The 14078-nt window shown below is 40.6% G+C and overlaps 1 protein-coding gene across 2 annotated transcripts in view; it reads left to right on the forward strand.

Moving 5' to 3' along the window:
* The first annotated feature begins 3123 nt into the window (after positions 1-3123).
* COLEC12 (collectin subfamily member 12) overlaps positions 3124-14078 on the forward strand; it is a 73033-nt gene continuing 62078 nt past the window's right edge. Inside the window, exon 1 of one of the 2 annotated variants that reach the window (XM_035125924.3) lies at positions 3124-3597. In XM_035125924.3, the coding sequence (XP_034981815.3) occupies positions 3591-3597 (7 nt within the window). In that variant the 5' untranslated portion in view covers positions 3124-3590. The remainder of the gene's footprint in view (positions 3598-14078) is intronic. The other variant, XM_088675416.1, reaches the window with a different exon arrangement.

Below are 14078 nucleotides of genomic sequence, written 5' to 3' on the forward strand. Positions count from 1 at the left end.
ATATAAGTGTTTCATTGGCTAAAAAAACATCCAGCTTTTGTACACAGCATCACTTCTTAAGGAATGTTCTTCATATCTTGTATTTATTTGATTCTGCATTTTTTAGGCTTGTTGCTGGCTTTCTAGTCAACCACTTCTAAGGGGACGTCAGTGTGATTTAGGCAGTGTACACACTATAGCTTTTAAACCACAATTGAAGCCTACTGTATTCTTTGCCTCAAAGAGTTCTGGGTACTGTAGTTTCTTAAGGATTTCTGGGATTTGTAACTCTGTGAGGGGTAAACTACACTGCCCAGAATTGTTTGACCCTTCAAATGTGCTTTGAAGGTAAAGCATGTATGCAGGTTTAGTTAAAGAACTCCCAGACTGAGGCGTTTCTGGGTAACGCGGAACCGAATCAGCATATCTGGCATGCATAAGTCCATCACACAGATATTGTGTCAGCTGCTGTAATGATATCTGCTTGTTCAAATGATGGAACTAACATGCACTACAAACAGTCTGAGACTGTAGCACAGTCTCCCTTCAAACTGGTTATCTGTGCAGATGGGGACCATTCCTCCCACATACAGGAACTTGCTTAACAACAGCTGTTCAAGGACCGGGGGGGGAGGGTCAGGGACATTGGCAGTGTGGAGATATGCTGGAGGGTCCTGCTCCCCTTGTTCATTTGAGGAGACCTCAGGATCAATTTCTGGGAAGGACTAAGTTCTGACACTAACTTAAGAGTAAGTCCCATAGGATTCAGTGGGGCTTCCTTCTGCCTAAACAAATATAGGATCCGGCTGCACATTATCAGGTTTCCCAGTTCTATTTATTGCTTAGGTAACTGGGATGAAGATGACATACAGCCATATCCTGTGCAAGTTTACATAGGAGCAAACTGTAAATCATCTTACGTCCAAACATTCTGTCAAAACTGGGTCGTGGATCGGCCTGTTAACACTGTGTAAACCTTTTTTTAAAAAGCAAAAAAACTTATTCACCTTTAAGTCATTCTTTCTGGAATGTAGACTGACAACATAAATGAATCAATATGCTTAAGAATGTAAACAAGCTTAATAAAAAATAATGTCCATGTCCATTTTTCTTTTAAGTAGACATAGTTTATTCTGTGAACTGCTGTTAGACCTCCAGGTATATGGCGGTATATAAATTCAATAAATATATGGCGGTATATAAATTCAATAAATAATAATAAAGAAATGCACAGTTCAGCAAGGCCTGCATTACTGTTCTCAATTTCCTAAAAATCACATCTCGACAATTGCAAATATTGTCAACAAATACTTCATCTGGAGATATTTTAGATCTCTGCTCTCACGATCCTTAGTAATATATATAATTATTCTTAACCAATATTATTCTTTTGACACCAGTTCTGACACATTGTAATGAGGGTGGGAGTCCCCTTCTCAGATGCCAGAATATCAAAGGTTCTCCAACGTTTATTATGGTGTTGTTTCTATGACACCCCCTAGTGCCCTGCCATATCTAATGTGTTTTGAAGTGAGCTTTTTTGTGTGCATTGTGCAATGCCCAGTAAAAACTATAATGAGTGCACCTGCCTGTGGCATCCCCAGAAATTTGGAATGCGTGAATTAAAATGCAATATAATTACTTCTGATTATTTACCCATGGAATAGAATTGTATACATATATTAGGCTGATGCCGCCCCCTCTCTTTCCTTATCTTTTGTTTTGCCATTTTTGTGGGGAGCTTGTTGGTATTTGTTGTTTTTGTTTCCTTTGTTTATGAATACACACACACACACTGTAAGCACACAAAATGACCAAGGAATCTCTGTTAAAAATGACACAGTCAGCAACCCCAAATCAAAGGAGAAGAAAGCAGCAGCATACACATTGAAAACAGTATTTAAACATCTATCTCCTCTGTTGACTTGCAGCCTTGCATCTCTTCTGATAAGGATGCACAGTCATCTCTACTTCAGCTGCTTTTTAGTATCAGCAGCCAACTCCAACTCAGCTCTTGGAGGAGAAACAGGGTTTCTGGGCTGTCGATTTGGCAACATTGCTTGCAACCTAAAATGGCACTGTCCCAGGGAGACTGCACCATGCAATCCTAGATCTCCTCTACAAAGAAAGAGGCAACACAGCCTATGCTGAAATTACTCAGACTAAGAGTGTGGAGCTAGAGTCATGGCCAGGGGATGGGGATGACTGCCCCACTTTGACCTCTGATCCTAGGGGTAGCCAACATGGTGAAGGCACAAATGTTGTTGGACTACAGCTCCCATCTGCTGCAGCCAGTGGGACCAGTAGTCACAGATTATGGGAATCATAGTCCAGTAGCATCTGGAGGGCAGCACATAGGCTACCCCTTTTATTCCACGATTAGAAAACATATTCAATAATCTTTTGTGAGAGACTTTGTCAAATGTTCCATATATTTGGCGTCTACTGGATCACCTCATGGCTTCTCCCAAATAATCCTGGGAACTGTAGTTCTATGAGGGGTAAACTATGCCCCCCCCCGGGATTCTTTGGAGGAAGCCCTGTGCTTTAAACTTACACTGAATGTGTGTGAAACTGCAGAGCATGTTTACTGGCAGGAAGCTTAACTTATCCCATGTGGTTGATGGTCTGGTGCCTTTGTTCTTATTTTAAACTGGCATTTAAAATTGAACCTAAAATATGAATTTCACATCGTTTTATAAACGGGGGGCACTTCAACATATTTTTTTTTTAAAAAAGCCATTAGTGCTGTATTTTCGAATGAAGACCCAATCGAAGCTGAAGCGACATTAGCTACTTCTGTGGTGATTCTTCAACCTTCAGGATACATGTGCCTCGATGATTCCTCCATTTACTTATTTTTAATTCACAAGAACCGATACGGACGGTACTCCCCACTCCAATGGGACGGAAGGAACGAGCCTATATCAGCAGCGAAGAGCTGAAAGTGGCTGGGCTTTCCCCTCGCTTTTAAGTCCATCCTCTCGGAGCGGTTGGGCCAAGAAAGTTTACACCTCCGCCCTGCGCCAAACCACCACTTTTCGCCTCCCATCAGCAGGCCTCCCTCGGAGCCCGCTGTGGAAGAGCTCAGGGATTTTGCAGGACAGCCTGGAAGTCAGGGGAGGCTGCGGTTCACAGTGTGAGGGAACAACCCTCCTTCAGAGCTTCTCTCCTCCTCATTCAACCTTCGCCTGAGGGTTTATTATTGCAGACTCTTCCCTTGCCTCAATTTACAGCCCAACTCGTGAAATAGGCGGGGAAAACTGGAGTGAAGGTGGGGGGAGAGCTGCTGGGGAGAACTGTGGAGCCAGCAGCTTTCTGTCGTTTCCCAAAGCTAGCAGAGATTGGAGAGGAGGGGCAGAGGCTGGTCGTGTGAGTTCAGGCCGTTGGGGAGAGTTGCAAACTTTACTACAGTATTCTTTGAGGCAGCTGAGAGGCAAGAGGAGGAAAGGCTGGTGCTGCAAGCAGCTAGTCCAGAGCTCCATCCATCCGCTGACCAGAAGCTCCAGGGGGCTGCCCGGCATGAGAGTCTCATAAAGGAGTTCTGTGCAACAAGGAGCAAACTTCTCCAGCGTCTGAAAGTTTCCTATGTGGCTGCCCTGCCTGCCAACATGAAAGGTAAGCAGGAAACAAGGCATATGGCTCTTTCAGAGAGTGTTGGGGAAGGAGCTGGGCTGTGGGAGCAGGAGAGTCTGTCAGCAATGAACATGTGGTGCTTGTTGTAGGAGCAAGTATTTTTGCAAGCGTGTGCGTGTGTAAAACTGGAGCTGCCTCAGGTCCGTGCTCTAGTCCATTAATGATGAAAGCTGCCATTTGTTCCTCGAGAAAAGTCTGAGCTCAGCTTCTTGCAAGTTGTTTACGGGTCCCCCTTTTGGATTTTTTGGATTGGAAAAATCTGACCAGGAGAATGAAGAGAACTCACCCACACAACAATTTCTGCTTTCCCCAGCACATTTTTCTTGACCACCTATCTTTTTTTCATTCCCCCCCTTTCCCCTCCCCCTGCAGTTTTTCAGAGAGCGCAGTGGGGGGTTGCCAGCATTTCGTGATGTTCTTAGTATTGCTTCTAGACATCTGGCAATGATTAGGTTCTAGCAGAGGCTTAACTGGCTTGTGAAATATACTTGGCATTCCCCCCCTCCCCTTTCAAGACTGGAAAATATTTAGTTTGTAGGTTGCATGTGCTGAAAATCTGAAGTTTAAAGACTCGCCTTCACTTACAAATCACACTTTGGCATGCATGCATAGATTGTTCTATAGCTTGTGACCACTAAGTGTCACTTAAATCATTTATGCTGCAGTCATCTACCCATGTACCTGGAAACATATCCAACTGGTCTCTCAGTAGCACTTACTTCTGAGTAGATGTGTATAAGAATGCACTCGACAATGAAAATGAAAAGTGAGCACCTCTGAATAAGTTTAGGACGTCACACTCCAGAGAATAAGGCATCAAAGAATGATGTTTGGGAATGTTAGAAACTACAGTAGTTGTGAAGCATAGTTTTTCTTTAGCCACATAAATAAATCTAAGTAGGCAACAGAAATATAAATAAGGAATCTGTGGCTGAGTATCAGCCTGTTGCTTAGCTTGTGCTGTTTAATTCTAGATGCCAAGAGGGCAGTAAATGTTGTGATAGTTCTTTCCAGAGGCCAATAAGAATACTGAGATCGTTGACTTAGCTTGCCAGAGAGGCAGTCTATGGGAGAAAGTATTTTATTTCACTGAGCCCACACACATGTGAAAACAACTTTTGAATATCATCTTGTGGGGAGTAAAGTACAGAACATTGGAGATGGTTAGCAATTCAGATGGTCTGTAAAGCCACCCGTGTTATTTCTGATAACACATGGCACTACTAGAATGGATGTAGTGGCAATAACAACTGAGAAGCAATGTACTTTTGCACAATACCTTATGATGTTGATGTCATCCAGTGCGAGGAATTAAGTCCATCGTAGGGACTGTAACCTCATCATTATATATTCTAAATGTTATAAAGTGCACTGGTCCCAACAGAAGTTTTTCATTGATTCACGCATTTGGGTATAATTTAGGTCACATGGGGATTTTAGTGTGTTAACTGCATTGTATACAAAATATCTCTTTCCCTTGACTGGTACTGTGTCCACGTGACATGCTGCATATATGATAAGCTACCACATGATGGAGATTTGAGGTAGCCACAGCTATCTTAGGACAAATATTGGTTTAATGGCCTCATATGCATGATTTCTGCCTTCTTGCTGTGACACCTATAGCCCAAGTTTATGCATGTTTGCCAGGAAGTAAGCTCCACTGAATTCAATATTACCTACTTCGAAGAAAATGTGCATTGGATAGCAATTCTAGTGAGATTTTTCATCTGGAAAAAGTGGGAAATGTATTTGAAATATTGATGCTTTTAATGGAGATTCTATTCATGTAGGAGGGTTGCATGTTCTCAGTCTTCTTGGTGGGTCATAATGACTCTCTTTCTGTAAGAAATTGCACAATCACTTTGTGGAGTGTTTTTCCAGAAACTCATAAGAAGGCCAGTAAAATGAAATCTTTAAATTACAGAGTTAATGAGAAACATCCTTCAATGAAAATGGCAAATGAACTGGTAATGCAAGAGTTATGAAAATCATAAGCAGTGCCAAAGCACCTTCCCTCTCTCCTGTTGCATCTTTAACACACATATTTGATTTTTCCACATTTTTTTTGTTTAAATCTCCTCCTTCATAAAAACTTCTGAGCTTTTATGTTTAGAATAATCACGTGTTCTATTCATGAGTAACAGCAGAGTTGACCTGCTGGTGCAGTAAACATCCAACATCCCTAGAGAGCTGAAGATTATCCAAATAATTACATCACGAGTGATTTGCACAAAAATACATTGGGTTGGATCCAATCTTCGTCATTCTTAAAGTAGATCTATCAAAAGCAATAGCATTTAACTTAGTCATGACTGACAACTGTAAGCAATTTTCACATTGTGTGCCAAAATAATTTGGATTAACAGGTGAAACACTAGATAGGTTACAATACAGGATGGTTGGGCCATATCCACAAGTTGGGTTAGTTAGAACAAGTGAAACATTATTTATGAAATGCATATAACTTTTGTTTTATTTATATTGGGCTGTATCCAACCAAGTCATACTCAATAGATTTAAATTAGATGTGACATTTAAAGCACATGGCTTCCCCCAAAGAATCATGGGAGTTCTAGTTTCACCAAGCTATAATTCCCAACACCTTTAAGTAACTACAGTTCTCATGATTCTTTGGGGGAAGCCATGTGCTTAGAATGTGTGTTAAACATGCTTCAAATATATGTTTTGGATGTGATCTAACTTGAATCCACTCATTTCTGTGAGTGGACTAATCAGATACAGCACATTTATTTGAAGATGTACCTTTCAGGCTGCACTGCTCTCATAAGGCAGTTTATACGACTGTAAATTGAATAAAATTAAAAATTCAGTACGTGCAGGAATAGGGTGGCCCTGAAAACACATTTCTCAGGTGTTTGGGTAAAGAAGTACATAGTCAGCATTCACCAGAAGCTGCATGGTGAAGAAGTCAGACTCACCTCTGGGAATTCCACAACTTAGGGGCTGCCACGGAGAATACCCACCCTCAGACCACCAACAGCCCAAACTTTTGTGAGGTAGAACTGCCAAGAGGGATCCCTCTGCTGATCTTCACAACTGTTAGGGTCTGTAAGGAAGAAGGCAGTCTTTAATATACAGTATGTAGCGAAAGTAATATGACCTGAGTGCTTAGCATCCAGAAGTGTTCTAGCTGCCACATTCTGTACCATTTCCAGTTTCAGATCCATTTTTCGAGGGCAGCGCCTGGAAGTTCTCTGTTCTGTAGAGATCTGCCACATTAACTTTTAAAATAAGAACTGAAAAAGACCATCACGTAGTTGGACGAGAAGATCCAGTCTCCCTCTAGTCACCATTAAAAGTATTCTAGTTTTGGATTACATAGCATGCCTCCTACACAGGCAGCTCAATTTCCTTGCCAAATTCGAACTTTCTGTAAGGCTGAATTTAAAGAAGGAAAAGGTCAGAAGATTATCTCTCTCTTATGAGTGAAAAATCATTCTCCTTGAATTACTAAGTACAGTGGTACCTCGGTTTATGAACACAATTGGTTCCAGAAGTCTGTTCATAAACTGAAGCGAACTTTCCCATTGAAAGTAATGGAAAGTGGATTAATCTGTTCCAGACGGTCCTCGGAGTACTTAAACTGAAGCATTCATAAACTGAAGCAAACTTTCCCATTGAAAGTAATGGAGAGTGGATTAATCCGTTCCAGACGGGTCCGCAGAGTACTCAACCTGAAGCGTACTTAACCCGAAGCATGGGTGTAATTGGTTCCGGAAGTTTGTTCATAAACTGAAGCGTTCATAAACTGAAGCGAACTTTCCCATTGAAAGTAATGCAAAGTGAATTAATCTGTTCCAGATGGGTCTGCAGCGTTCATAAACCGAAAATTCATAAACTGAGGTGTTCATAAACCGAGGTTCCACTGTATTTGTTACAATTCTGCCTTGCATTAAGGACATGGCTTATCCATGCTTTGATTACAATTCATAATACAGTGGTGCCTTGCTTAACGAATGCCCTGTAAGATGAAATTTTCACTTAACGAAATGATTTTTCAAGCAGAGGTTGCCTCGCTAGACGAATTTGTTTTACGAAAAATTCGTCTAGCGAATCGCGGTTTCCCATAGGAATGCATTGAAATTCAATTAATGCGTTCCTATGGGCAAAATAAATAAATAAATAAATGCATTCCTATGGGATTCGCTAGAGGAATTTTTCGTTAGAAGAATTGACCCGTGGAACAAATTAAATTCGTCTAGCGAGACACCACTGTACTGCAAATTTGCAAATTCTTATCTGTTAGAGATCAAGAATTATTATGGAACTTATCCAGAAACCTGAATTGCATTGTACCTACCCCAATGACTTACAAATGGAACATTTTAGCAGGTAATATAATAGTATACTGTAGTCAATAACACAATCTTAAACATGCTAGTATGGGATCATGAAACAAGATAGCAACAAAACAAGTGTTCATGTTTCTTGGCGGGAGGATTGGAAAAGAGAATATAGATGTGAGTAATGGGAATGGATTTACCCACTGAAGCCCATCATTGGTGTGGGCTCATTGTAACATCTCATATTTTCATTCATAAGGGATGACCCTGCATTGTATATCTCTTTGTGTATGTGAATCTTCCTCATGAAATGAATGGGAAGAATCCCCACCTGTTGTCGCAACATCTCTGAATGCTCATTAGAGCACACATGGATTGCTACAATTAAACTAGACTAGACGCTTTGGTACTGATTGGCTCTGCAACCCTGAAGCAAGGCAGCATATATTGCACCTAAGCGTATCCAACAAGTAGCTGCCTAACCCTTCCTTCAGAATCTCCAGGGTGGTTATTTCACTCTGGAAGCTAACAACATTTGGATGGTAGTGGCTATGCCCCCTAGAAAACTGTTGGGAAGTAGACAACTTCAATATATATTGTTATATCGCACCTTCCCTTATGTTCAACCTGTATACATGTGCAAATGAAACAAAATATTAAAAAATTGCTACTAATGACCTCATTCCAAGGAAACATAATCCAAGTATTCTGGAGTTCACACTGCTCTGAGAATTCTAACAATACTGTACAGTATATACCAATTCTCAAATCAATAGCAACAAAAGTGACACAGATAGGATGAATAAAATGGCTTAGGAGGTGCCTTGTGTGAGGGGCGGACTTTGGTCTTTCAAATTTCAGCGGTGCCCTGTGCAAGGCCAAAATTTGGCACACGCCCCCCCCCACCTCCGTTCTGCTTAGTTCAGTACAACCATCATAGTTGTGATGCCCTCTAGTTGTACAGTGCCCTCTAGGCTTAGTGCCCAATGCAGCAGAACCAGTCATGCTGCCCTAAATCCACCTCTGTCTGTTTGAGCAGAAAGGCACTTGCATGTGCATAAGGCAAGCGTTCTGAATTCTGTTGTAGCTCTTTGGACTAAGGCACAGTGGGTTTCAGTGGGGAGGAAGCACCAGAAAAACTCTGTTGTATGAGCTGAGTTTATCTTGTGCTTAATTTATCAGTAACTGCAGCTCGATGTTTCAAAATTCTTGCATCAAGCTATCTAAATGTTCAGTAAAAAAATTCCTTCAGTAGCACCTTAAAGACGCATGCACACGAAAGCTCATACCAAAATATTGGTCTTTGCTTCGACTCAGACCAACACGGCTACCTACCTGTAAATGTTCAGGATACTTCAACTTTTCTGCATTAAATTGTTTTGAGTTTTCAAAACATGGGTGCATGAAAAGGACAAAATGTTTATGAAAACTCAACATGGTAAAAGCCAGGATGCAGTTCAAGAAGAAGTGGAATCTGTGTGCAAAAATATCCAGCTCTTTAAAGTGAAGCAAGCAATATGGAATGGCTATGTGAATGCATTAGAAGGGCAGGATATTGATCTTTTGAGTAAATAAATAAATGGAACTGGCTGAAATTAAAACAGGCAGAGATTGGAATCTGTGTTTTTTTTAGGACTGAGGGATCAGAACACAAAAATACTTTCCCCTATGCACTGCAAACACATCTAGTAAACACCCAAGATAGATTTACTGCATGTTTTTAAAAAGTCATTATTATAGCATTAAGTATCAAGTGCAGTCTCTTATCAGTAATATTCTGTAAATCTAGGTTTTTAGTGTCTCCCTGTTAGCTGTTCAAATGTTAACAGAAACTTGGCCTAGCCAATTCAAATTCTGCATTAGTAACCAAAATAGGAACTTGCTGAGATTTGGTAGAGAAGTGAGTTTTGTTTCAAAATCATTTTTTACTGTAAAAGTGTCATGCTTAGTTTCAAACTCACTCTTGTATACCGTGTTTCTCATATTATAAGACATGTCTTATATTTATTTTTTCCTCAAAAAAACACACTATGGCTTATTTTCAAGGGATGTCTTATTTTTTTCCTCCTCCTCCTGCCGTGGCCGGCATTGCTGCTACGCCTATCACTATGTCTTATTTTCGGGGTATGGCTTATATTCCTTGAATGCTTAAAAATCCTGCTATGGCTTATTTTATGGGTATGTCTTAAAATATGAGAAACAGGGTACATGTGGTGAAATCCCAATATAGCAGTGAGTGGTGGTTGCAGTTAGATAATTAATGGTCACATTTGTGCTTAATGATTCTCACATTCTGAATACTCTTCACCAAAACATGTTTGGAATATTATTTGTATTTAACACAACATGTGCAGCAGCTCCCTCTCACGTGTGCCAAGAATGACATTAATAAAACTTCAGTACGGCTGTAACAGCCCCACTGAAATCATACTGAGATTCAAGGAACCCATGGGCCTGACAGACTGCCAGAGAAAGTTGAAAAGCTATATGGGTAAGAAAAGTTTGGCTTCAGCCTCAGATTTTCTTGGTCACACATGGCCCATGACAAATGTACTGTTTAAAAATATAACACCGAAGCACAAATCACACCATTTTACAGATTTGTGTGGTGCTGCAGTACTTGCAAATGTGTGAGTGTGTATTTAAAGTGGAAATAAGCCTACCAACCTTCGTCAACACATCCTTTCTTAATGCCCACATCCATAAAGTGTTGAGCCATAATGTAATTGGCTGTGTCCCCATCCCCAAATAAATAATTATATTTGTTATACTCTTGTTGTACTCTTGTTAAATTTTGATGACTGGTAGTTCATAAAAAAATATGAAAGGTACCTAATACTACCACTCAGATATGCTATGAGAGTTGTTAACCCTGGATTAAGGAATTTGGAAGTCCCATGCTGGGTCATGCTTCAGGATCTCAGGCTTCACCAAGTAGGATGCCAACTATATATATGCCAAGGAAAGATAGGCAGATCATTATATTTCCTGTTTGTGTCAGTCTTTCAATTGTTCATTCATAAGTCTGTTCCTTCTGACAAAAATGGAAACAGAAGAGGAAATTACTGGTGATCGCTTATTTGGCCCATGGCTGGAACAGAAATAAATCCAGTGAAAACCAATCGTTTGTTGTTGTTGTTTGTTTGTTTGTTTGTTTTCCAGTCTGCAAATATCACATAATTGATGATGGGTTGTCATCCCCATTTAAATTATGCTTCCTTTGCATTGATTGAATTGAGTGGAATTAATTATGTCATTAATTATGTTAAATTCAAAACTTACATAAATCATGTAAAATGACATTAAATAGCAGACATTGAGATGAATAAATGGTATTTGGTAGAAACTGAATTGCGGTGGAAGGGAAACAGCACTAATTATGATGGAGGAAGATGGGAGTGGAAGTTGCTGCCTTCTTAAATGGCTATCTGCTCCATGCCAATTACACATCCATCTTCATTTTTTTTAAAAAAACCATTCATTTCCTCTGAAAGATTCATCTTTATATGTGTTATAAATGGGTTGTATACATGGTTGTATACATTTAAACCCCAAATATATGTTTTATAGGAATTTTGGTAAATGATAAATTTGTTCCAACTCATATATTAGTCTGGAAAGTGTGAATCAGGTCAGTTTCTTTAAAATGTGGACTGAATGAAACCTTGGAGGATCCCTAATGCTGAGTACTGCCCTTAATTTGTAACATAAGGGGTCCTAGGGTTACAGCCAGCCTGCTTGGAAATCTTTTATTTCTCCCAGAGGTGTGAGAGCTGCTTATAGTCATTCAGTAGTTACGTAAATGTGTCACATGCCTATAGTTAACTCACTTCATGGCTGAGTTTGAGCAATCATTTCATGGGGTTTTTAAACAGTTCTGTAAACTCAATGTGTATTTGTATTTATTAGATGTCTTGCATGTCTACATGGTTCTCTCTTTCTCCAAACTCACATTTTAACATCACAACAATCCTGTGACCAGTGCCAGATTAAACCCTGTGAAGACCCCCAAGGCAGTCGCAATCTTAGGCTCCCATCTCCTAATATGTTTTTGTAATTTTATTTCAAGATCAAATCAATATTATTCTGATACATTGTTGTGGGGCCCCTAAAAGGCCTGAGCCCATAGGCTGGTGCCTACTCTGCCTATTTGGTATGTCACTGCCTGTGAGGTGAGGTAGGTTAGATTGAAAGAACAGGAATGCCCCATAGTCACTCTATAAGCCGCATGTCTGAATGGAGATTAGAATCCAGAGTTTCCTAGTCTAATCATTACACCCCTCTGGTCACTGGGGTACTGAACAAATGTCATACTCAAGCGGCATTTGCCGAGTGTGGACAATTCTCTGGAGTTTCCTTTGTGATCTGTTCTATGCCAAAGAATTCATGCCAAGGATTAATAAACCAAAGGTCCAGGGCAGGCATCCCCAAACTGCGGCCCTCCAGATGTTTTGGCCTACAACTCCCATGATCCCTAGCTAAGACGAGGACCAGTGGTCAGGGATGATGGGAATTGTAGTCCAAAACATCTGGAGGGCCAAAGTTTGGGGGTGCCTGGTCCAGGGCTAAATTCCAGCACCAGGGTTCCAGTGCTTCATAAAAGAAGGTGTACCTGACTTCCATGTCTGGGAATCTAGCCTATATGGCCTTGGCTAGCAGTTTCATCTAAGAAAGGGAATGTCTCACCTGGAGCCCCACCGCCAGTTTGTGGTGTCCTTACATCAACAACTCATGCACCAATTAGGATGATTAAAAACAAAATTTCCTTTGCTTGACTACTAGACTTTTTAAAAGCCGCCTAATAACTTCAAGGAAAAGCTGTTTCCAAGCAGTGGGGGATCTTCATAGACTTAACGGTTTGGAGAAAGAGGGGGTTAACCCTTTTCACAAATATTGCCCCTCCCCTCTGGCAATTAAGTTTGGAAAGAGGGTTATTGTCCAAAACGTCTGGAAGATACCAGGTTAGGGAAGACTGATACAGATTTAGGCACAACTTATGCAAGTACTGGTGTGAGGCACAGGTTCTTTTTCATTCACAAATGATTAGTGCTGAACTTCCCAAGTTTCTTAGAAACATCTTTGGGATAAATAAGAAGGTCATGGCGGCTATGCATAGATCATGAGTTGCCTAGGCCATTTTCAGGTAGCACACAACCATGTATTTATGTTTTGAAAGCAAAAACACATGCTGACATACATTTATGGCTCTGTTTCTATATTTGTCTTAAAAACACCACAAGTGCACATCATAAGCAAAAGATTTAGCATGAATCATTACAGAGTCTTACTGCCAAGCAGAGAAAAATGATGCTTTATAAAAGAAGTCACTCTTATAAGGTTGCAAAAATAATTAATGCAATGGTCCAGGGTAGCTAAATAACTTCCTGGCAACTCTGTTGGGCAAACCATGAGTAATTAATTGGCTTAAACAAACCATCTAGTGTTTGGGGGGTGGAGGTGTGGATTTTCAGAAACAAGCATTGCTGGCTATTTAACTCTTTCCAGGCCCTACATGCCAAGCTCTACTTTGCCTTGCAGATCTACTGTAGTAAAAGCACCATTAAGAATTTCACTTACGGCACACATTCTTTGTGTCTAGTCATTGAAATTAGTGTTGATTAATAATAGAGCTGAAGCCAATACAGCTGTATGCCCTGAACAACTGCACTTTCCATGTTAATAACTGTCTTGTGCCATGTGTCAACACAAATGCTAAAGTTATAATGAATGCCAGATATGTTTCTTCTGCATTAAAGACATGTGCTAGTGGTCTTTGGAATGGAAGAAAAAGGGTGAGGAAAAGACAGTGTCACATCAGTAATAGGTAATGGAATTGTTTCTTTCTTTATCTGGTAAAGTCCAAAGCAGTTCAATAATTTCTATTGTTCTCAAGAAAATACAAAATGTAATACATACCTGACTAGAAATTACACTTCTGCCTACAAGCCAACAAGGAACCTGAAGCAGAGTACATGGAGAGCATAGGAGCCAGCTCCAGGGGCTCCTGGGGGCCTGGGCACCCACAATAATAAAATTGTGGGGGCCGGGCACCCACAAAGTCAATGAGAAAAGCCAGCAGGTGGCAGCGGCGCTGCCTCCAAGAGAGAAGCAGTTCAGCTCCATCCTCCACAGCCAGCCAGTGAGGCCCTCTTTTAT

This window comes from Zootoca vivipara, chromosome 8 (assembly GCF_965207765.1).
Source record: "Zootoca vivipara chromosome 8, rZooViv2.hap1.1, whole genome shotgun sequence".
NCBI lineage: Eukaryota > Metazoa > Chordata > Lepidosauria > Squamata > Lacertidae > Zootoca > Zootoca vivipara.